General features: G+C 60.1%; 1 protein-coding gene across 1 annotated transcript; it reads left to right on the top strand.

Moving 5' to 3' along the window:
- Nucleotides 1-344: 344 nt before the first annotated feature.
- LOC147576433 (membrane-spanning 4-domains subfamily A member 15) lies at nucleotides 345-8,574 on the top strand. Its single transcript, XM_086679353.1, has 6 exons — nucleotides 345-590; nucleotides 3,108-3,230; nucleotides 4,254-4,310; nucleotides 6,240-6,332; nucleotides 6,714-6,827; nucleotides 7,738-8,574. The coding sequence occupies exons 1-6, from the start codon at nucleotides 360-362 to the stop codon at nucleotides 7,852-7,854; spliced, it is 735 nt and encodes a 244-aa protein (XP_086535479.1). The 5' UTR covers nucleotides 345-359; the 3' UTR covers nucleotides 7,855-8,574.

The following is an 8,574-nucleotide window of genomic DNA, read 5'->3' as shown; positions in this document are numbered from 1 at the left end:
TAGCTGTGTGTCCTTGGGCAAGTCACTTGCCCTCTCTGGAGAAGAGAGGCGATTTAAGTACATGGTCCTCCTAAAGGTCCTTTCCCTGTAATACAGCACAGAGACTGAGAGCGGGGCCTCTGGGGTCAGAGACGGGAATTCAAGTCTTGGCCCTGCCTCTCCTAGAGGCCTTGATCTAGGACATCCCTTCACTTCTTGGGGGGCGAAGCTTCACCAAGGACAGTCAGTGACTCGGGTGCCATCCTCAGGGACCGCAGTGAGCAGGCACTTGTTCATACACGAAAAGGCTCTCTGCAAACGTGTAACCAGCAGCATCGTCATTCTCTCCCGAGCCCTCGTCGCCCAGGCCGTCCAGCACCATGTCCGCAGCTCCCGCCAGCAACGGCGTGTTCGTCGTCATCCCGCCCAGCGATGCCAGCGGCCTCCGCCCACCTCCAGCCATCCTGCCCAGCCCCTTGTGCCAGCCTCCCAGGGTGATGCAGTTTGAGGAGCCGCCGCTGGGGGCACAGACCCCAAGGGCCACCCAGCCGCCCGACCTGCGGCCCACGGAGACGGAGACGTTCCTGACGGGAGAGCCCAAAGCTTTAGGGGTAAGGAGACACCCCCCGCCCCCCACCCCCCTCCCAGGCCACCTGAGGCCTGTGCGCACAGGTGCCGGGAGGGAGCGTCCCAGCACCGGAGCACTCACGGACACCTCAGAAAGGGGCAGGCAGTCCATCTATACTTAGTGAGGACTTGAAGATTCCCCTGTGCACCAGAGAGACAGACCCATCCCCCCTGGAGCTCACAGAGACCACATCAGCCAAGAAATGGCGAACATGACTCCAAATAGGGTCATTCGGTCAAAAATGACGGATGTGGGACAGACAACGCTAGTGATGGGGGACAGCCAGGTCTCCGTGGGGAGATGGCAGGGAGGCTACAACCTGGAGGCCGAAGCCACGGGAACACGGGAGCAAGGGGAAGGGCTCATCAGGTGGAGGGGGCAGCAGGTGCAAAGGCCCTGAGGTGGGAACGCGTGCAGCTTGTTCAAGATGAAATAGAAGGTTAACATGCTGGAATGAGAAGAGGGAGAGGAAGAAGCGAGAGGAGATGGAAGCTGGAGAGGTGGGCAGGGGGCAGCTCCTGCGGGCCCATGAGAGATGTCCCATGAGGTCTTTGCCAATCTCAGATGGCCTTGAGTTGTTGGTCTCCGGGCAGGAAGAAAATATCAAATAGGTAGATAGACGGACAGGCAGAGAGGCGGACATATTCATCCTCATACATACATATATAGTGTCTTCAGTTTGTCCCTTGGCCTCAGTTTCCCCAAATGGAAGATGTAAACATAGCTGAGGCAATGGCGGTGGTGATAATGGCGGTGATGACAGCTGTCGTCTCCCGGGCACGCACTGAGCATGGAATTTGCAGGCCCTGGCTCCTTAGATTCCCATCACCACCTTGTGAGACGGCGACCATGGCTCCCGTCGGACAGATTAGGAAACAGAGGCTTATCAAGGCTAAGTCACTGGCCCGAGGCCACCCAGCTGCTAAGTGGCATCCTGTACCCCAGGATGGCCTGACCGTACAGTTCTGTTTTCAACCCCACCGCTCTGTAGCACGCAGGAGCTCTGGCTGGAACAAGCTGGAATTTGAGATTCTACGCTAAAGGCTGCACCACGTCCACTGGTGTGCAAAGGGACCAGACACCGTGCACGGAGACGGGGTCATCAGCCCCTGGAATCCCGAAGCCTCAGAGAGACCTGGGAACCCATGACCTCCAAAGGAATCCAACAAGACAAATCCACATTGCCGGAGAACCCAGAGAGTGAAAACTACGCATGGGTGTTTGGGAGTGTCGCCAGTAGACGAACACCAGCTTTCGAGGTGGCTGGCCAGCCACTTCTGCGCTGGGAGACCCCAGGCAAGTTGCTGGACATCTCTGAGCCTCGGTGTCCTCATCTCCAAATTAGGATAATAACACCGACCTCACTGTGTTGGGATTCGAGGAGGCCACGTCTATAAAGCACGCAGCACGTTGCTTAGTGAAGACGGGCACGGGGCCGGAGGTAGCTGGTGTTCTGTGAGCAGTAATGGCAGGGGTGGAAGTGTCCAGGAGCAGGAGAAGAGCCCGCAGAGGACAGCCGGGCTGGCGGCGGGGACCCCGTGCCACATAAGGAAACTGCAAAGACGAAAGATGTGCAGCTGAAGAGAGAACAGGAGAGAATATCCAAGGGGGGGGCGTGCCTATAAATATTCAAATCCTTGGTACGCGGAAAGACATGCCTATTCCACGTGATCCCAAGAAAACGTTCCCCAGTCATCTGCTCCCAGTCAGAACTGCCCGTAAACGGACCACAGTGGTTTGCGTGGTGGTGGGCACCTCCCCACTGAGGGTTGGGGGGGTGCTATTAACAAGTCAGGAGCTGGAAAGGGCTCCTGAGTTAGGCAGAGGTTGAATTGGGGGGGGGGGGTGGCCTTCAACGTCCCTGCTCCGTTCTAGAACTCAATCGTTACCGAAAACGTATGGGGAAAAAAAAACGTGGCGGAACTTACCAGAAGCCCACATGTCCCCTTCCTTGGGAAAACCGTCCTACTTCTGGGAATGGATCAACTTCGAAAAACCCAAATCCGAGTCCAGATGTCAGCTCCCAGCACACAGCTGGAATGGATCGGTGACAGGCACTGAAATGAGAGAGATGCTCGAGGAGATGTTCTCTGCAGGATGCAGGGCGACGAGGAGGGAAAGGGTGAGGCATCCGGTGCAGGGATGTGCCTGCCGGTGCATCAATGGCAGGGATGTGCCATTGAAACGAGAGCTCAGAAAACCAGGTAGCAACCCAGCGGTGCTGGACATCCACGGGTGAGAGCACAAAGCAGATGCAGATCTGTAGAAACGCGGCAACAGGCGAGGGGTTGGGGGGGGGGGCCTCAGATGTGGGAGCTGGCTTTCCTCCTTAAGACAGTCCTTGATGGTTGTTATAGGGATGTCTCCTCAAAAGAGCAGAATCAGAGTTTAGTTCCAAGCATAAAGGTGGGGGGGGGGGGGGGTTGGAGTGCAGGTTCTCCCCGCGGCCGGCAGGGGGCGGTGTGGAGCCCGCCCTGCTGAGCCGCGCCTGCTCCCGCAGACCGTCCAGATCCTCATCGGCCTCATCCACCTGGGCTTCGGCAGCGTGCTGCTCATGGTGCGCCGCGGCCACGTGGGGATGCTCTTCATCGAAGGCGGCGTCCCCTTCTGGGGAGGAGCCTGCGTGAGTGCCGGGGGGGGGGGGGGGGGGGGGGGGGGGGCGCCATCTGGGGCTCGCCTTTCACCTCCGCACCCGCCCCCTCCCACATTCCCTGGGGCACAGCCACCCCGGGAGGAAGGGGCCTGAATCTAAATCCAGCTCCTTAATGCAAACCCTACTCCAGGCGCCACTCCTGCCTAGGAAAAGCTCCCAGCCAAGAGCCAAGAGGATGGGACGCAGGGCTAAAGGGCACTGACCACCTGGGTATTACCTGAATGCCAAGCCTCACCCCCAGAAACCCTTCTACTCCCCCTCATGGGTCTCAGCCCTGCAAGAGCTCCGTCCCCTGGGAGTCTGATCAGCTCCGAACCCCCCCCCCCCCCACCGCACCCCAGCCCATTCCTGTGCTCACATCCCGCCCGGCCCGCCTGGCCTTCCACTCCAGCAGAATCAGGGAGCACGTGGCCAGTGGACAATCTCGAACATCAAGAGAGCACTTCAGGGTTTACGTAGCCCCATCCCAGACCGGAGTCTCCCAGCTGCCCCGGGGAGGGGGTGTGGGCGTGCAGACTTGGGAATGAGGCCAGTGGGGTCTGAATCCCAGCACCACCGTGGGTCACCATGGAGTCACTCAGTCTCCAGGCCTGGCGTCCTCATCTGAAAAGCATAGTCCTGGCCCTGCCTGTCCTCTAGTTTGAGGAAATCAAAAACTAATGCGAGTAGGAGCTAATTACCAGCAAATGGTGACCGTCACTTTGCAACAATTTCCCCTTTAGAGAGAGCCAGATTTGCATGAGATGTGAATGATGTCCCTCGAAAACATGCACCTCACCAGCTACCGCCCTAGTTCCCGGGACAGGCCCCTAGTAACCAGGGGACATCCTTACAGAGAGATCCCAAGGTTGCTGGCCGGGAGGCAGGGAAGGTGACAGCCAAGGGGCCACTGCCCTCGCCCTGGTGCCCACGGCCTTGACAGAGCCCAGGCATGGTGTGACCTGCCCCGTGTCCCGGCCGAAGCCTCACCGGGGTCCCCTCGTCTCCACACAGTTCGTCATCTCAGGGTCCCTCTCCGTGGCAGCCGAGAAGAACCACACCAGCTGCCTCGTAAGTCTGAATGGGGGACCCGGGGCCACGGCTGAGTCCTCTCCACTCTGCCCCTCCCGTCCATTCACTCACTCAACAAACATTCCCTGGGGGCCTGCTGAGTGCCCGGTGCCCGAGGACAGCCAGACAGCACGGACACAAGACAGGAGGAACCAAGCAAGATACGCTTTCGACATACAATACAGGGCAGCAAGTGAGGGTCCACAGACAGAGTGCTCATGGCCCTTCAGAGAAAAGGTCTCTTGGAAGAGGAGGAGGCTAAGCGAGGCCTTGGTGGGCTGGGAGGACTTAGCAATCTGGTGGCGGGAAAAGCATGAGAAGACAAGGAGAAGGCCTGGGCAGGGTTGCCATGGAAACCATGTGTGGCTCCACGAGACCGGGGCAGAGGTCTGGGGAGACAGGTGGAAAGAAATCAGACGGAGAGACACGTGGAAAGAAATCAGACGGAGAGACGCGCTTGGTCATCATGGGTAGTGGCTGGGACCCCTCTGCGGGCAATGGGAGGCGATGTGGGGTTTGCAGGGGAGCGCATCCAGCCAGCAGGCTCCAGGCTCAGCACAGCAGGGAAGGCCAAGGCCCTGCCCTCCTGGGGCTTACACTCCAGTGTCTGGTAACAGTTACAGACAGTCTGGTAACAGTTACAGATCTGTAAGTAGTTATAGATCCTGAAAAGTGCCACAAAGAAGCAGGGGCAGGGGGGCGGGGGGAGAAGGGGGAGGAATAACGGGTGTCATTCCACTCAGCCCGGACAGTCTAGGGTCCTGGGGCAGGTGCCACTGAGCTCGCTGTTCAGAGGGAGACAGCCACAAAAGAGCCCGGGGACCAGTATCCCATGGGGAAGAGGCTGGCGGTGGGGACAGAAGCCAGGGCGGATTATAAGAGATGAAGGAGGCAGAGAGGGAGGACACAACGGAGAGGGAGAGGGGAGGGAGACGAATCAGGGCCTAAAGGAGACTGTGGGATTTATTTTAAGGGCCTTTATTTCAGGGAGGCCACTGCGAGCAGAAGCAGGGACCCATTGTCCTATTTGGACTCTCGGGGGCCATCCGGTGCTGGGCCAGGTGGAGAATGGGTCACAACCGGGCGGGACTGGACTCGGGGACCCTCAGGCTGTGAAGTCCAGGAGCTCAGGGACCTGACTTGTCTCCGCGCTCACAGCGCCTCTGACAGCATCCGGCTGCAGCACATACTCAACAGCACTTGGTTGGATTAATTGACCAATTAGTTGATTTCCCGTGAGGCCACTCAGGGCCCCATGACCTCCTCGATGGCATAAAAAAAGAAAAGAAAAGCAGAAGAAGAGTCAGGGATCTTTGAACCTGAGGGGGTCCCACAGTCCCAATCCCCCAATGTAAGGCCAGGGCAATGCAGCCAGAAGGTTCCAGCTGCTGGGTCAAAAGAGCATCAGGTTTCGGCTGCCGAGGGAGGGTGAGCCCTGAGTGACCGTCTGGACCACCCAGACATCCCCTTGACCCGAAGCCCAGGGCCTCCCCGTGAGCGGTTGGCCTACCCTCACCTCAGCACCTGCCCCTAGACTCTCCCCTGCCCCCTGCGCCCTGGAGTCTGCAGTGGGGAATCTCATGGAAGCGACCCCATCACCCTCCCAGCTGGGCCTCGGTGTCCACAGCAGAGGGCCTCCCTGACTCTTGCTCCTGGGGCAGCTGCACCCGCAGGGCACAGGCCTGGGGGGCGGGCACCGCGAGGGTAGGCAGGGACCCTGCTGCAGACCCCGCCCACAGTGAAAGCGGCAGGGCGACCCTGAGGCGTGGGAGGAGCACCGGAGAAGGGAGAGGGGTCAGAAACGCATGCGTCGCGTCGCAGGGTGGCCACTGAGCCCGGGCCCAGGGAGGCGGGGGTGGGAGGGCTGTTGCCTCTTCCTCTGTCCTTTCTCCTCCTGGCCTCTCCCCTCTGCTCCTCTCCCTCCTGCAGGTGAGAAGCAGCCTGGGGACAAACATTCTCAGCGCCGTGGCGGGCTTTGCGGGGACAGCCATTCTGCTCATGGATTTCGGTGTCACTAACTGGGTGTGTTGTCAGACGCCCCCCCCCCCCCCGCCCCCGGAGTGGAGAGCATGGGAGAGCCACATCCAGGAGGTGGGGGGAGGCAAGAGTGAGCGGCACCCGGAGCCCCAGGGCCCTGGGCCCGGGCAGAGTTTGTCAGTCCCCACAGACCCCATGAGAGCATAGACCCCGTGACCCCATTCCCAAGAACAGGCCTGGGAACACGGAGGGGCAGCCCCGCGGAGGGAAGGGGAGGGCACAGGACGCACGGCAGGAGGCCTGGCTCCAGCTCCAGCTCCAGCTCTGCCAGCCTGGCTGTGGGACCTCGGGCAAGTTACCGTCCCCCTGGGGCCCCTTCCTCCCATAGAGCCCCGGGCTTGCCTTGACTGTGGGTGTGGTCCCCAGGATGTGGGCAGGGGCTATCTGGCCGTGCTTACCATCTTCACCATCCTGGAGTTCTTCATTGCGGTCATTGCCACCCACTTCGGGTGTCAAGCCACCCGCGCTCAAGCCAACATGGTGAGTACCCCACCCCCATCCGCCCCCCCCCCCCCCCCCGGGGCCTCTGAGGAGGGCTGTTGGCTGGGAAGGCTCTGCTTCCAGCCTCTTCCTTCTTCCTTCGGGAAAGCAATTGGGAGCGGCAACGAGTCCCTTTTCCTCCCCTCTGCGCCTCCCCGCCACCCCACTCTTGCACATCTGGGGACCCAGCGAAGTCTTTGGGGAGGATGGAACTATTCTCCTCGCGACCGCAAGGGGGCGCCAGGACCAAGGGACCAGCGGCTCTGGGAGCCTGGTTGCAGAGCCCGGGGAGGTCCTGGAGGGCAGTACTGTGCACAGAGGCAGTTCGCAGGCCGTGAGGCACAGACAGGGGCATCACAGAGGGCAGCGCACTTCAGGGAGAAATTAGCTTAGCTTCCCCAAATCTGGAGGACAGTGAAGACAGGAAGGGGGGGCGGGTAGGGCGTTGGTGGAGTAAAGGCGGCCTCAGGCGGGAAAGGCAGGCCGTAGGGTCGGGGGTGCTGCTAGGGAGGTGGCTTTGTGCAAACTGGGAGGTGAGGCCACTGAAGGCTTTGCGCGGAGGAGTGCGCGCTCACAGGGAGGGAAACTAATCCGGAGGGTCGGCCTTGAACCTTGAACACCCAAGGGAGGGAGCCGGGGCAGGGGCCGCCCAGGGAGAAAGAACGCCCGAACTTTAGCTCCTAGAGAAAGGCGACTCTTGTCTCTTTTGTTCACTGCTGCACTCCCAACGCCTAATCGGCCCCCGTAAATATTTTTGAAATATTAGTGGAGCCGGTGAGTCAGCCTATTCTTCCCTTACGGAATTCATTACTAGGGCGCTGTTCTCAGAATGACCACAGGGGGGCACTGTTGCAACACCGCCCGGAGGCACCAGAGCCCTCCAGGACTGTCGGGGGTTCTTTCTTTGCAGCCTGTGATTTTCCTGCCCAACGCCTTCAGCGCTGACTTCAACATCCCCAGCCCCGCAGCCTCTCCGCCTCCCGCCTACGACAATGTGGCATATGTGCCCAAGGAGTCATCCGAGTAGAGGTCACTCCGCCGGTTGGAGTCCAGCCTGTCCCCCGTGGGCCCAGCCTTTCCCCCACCCCCACCGCGTTAATCTGGGGGCAGCCCATCCCCCCACCCCCATCCTCACACATCGTGGCACCCAGGTGAAGTGTTCCCCGGGGACGGGACGTCTGTCCCACACATCTCCCTCAGTGGCTTCTTTCCTAAAAGAGCTAGTTGATGTCAAGGGTGGGTGTCCCTCACTCAGCTCCCTGGGCCCTGTCACCCTTCTGGAACTGTCCCCATGTGCTGCTCTGCATTTCTCTCGGTTTCCTCGGGGGAATCCCTGGTCTCACTGGCAGACAGGTTCAAGGCTGCCCTCGGGTCTTGGGAAGACCGTTAAGCTCAGGAGCCCAGAATCCTCCAGAAAAGAGTCCAAGTGCTGAGGCCACACAGCTGGCCGTGGCCTGACCTCAGGGCTCCAGGCTCCAGGACCAGCTCTCTGCTTTGCAATCATGGCAATGTCATGAGCCTCAGTTTTCCCACCTGGAAACTAAAGCATTAACTACATGGCATCCAAGGCCCTTCCCAGGGCTCCCCGAAGTCCTGGTCTAAGTCAGGCGATGTCCCCCCAGGCCCCTGGAGAAGCTCATTTTCCTTATGTATTAAATGGAGTCAGGTTTGGGGAGGGTGCAGGGGAGGGCTGAGGCCAGCCCACTGCACCCCAGTCAGCATCCACAGGTGCACAGCCATGGCAGCC

The sequence above is a fragment of the Puma concolor genome, chromosome D1 (assembly GCF_028749965.1).
Source record: "Puma concolor isolate L17-30 chromosome D1, mPumCon1.1.hap2, whole genome shotgun sequence".
Taxonomy (NCBI): Eukaryota; Metazoa; Chordata; class Mammalia; order Carnivora; family Felidae; genus Puma; species Puma concolor.
This window is presented reverse-complemented; position numbering and strand designations above follow the sequence as displayed.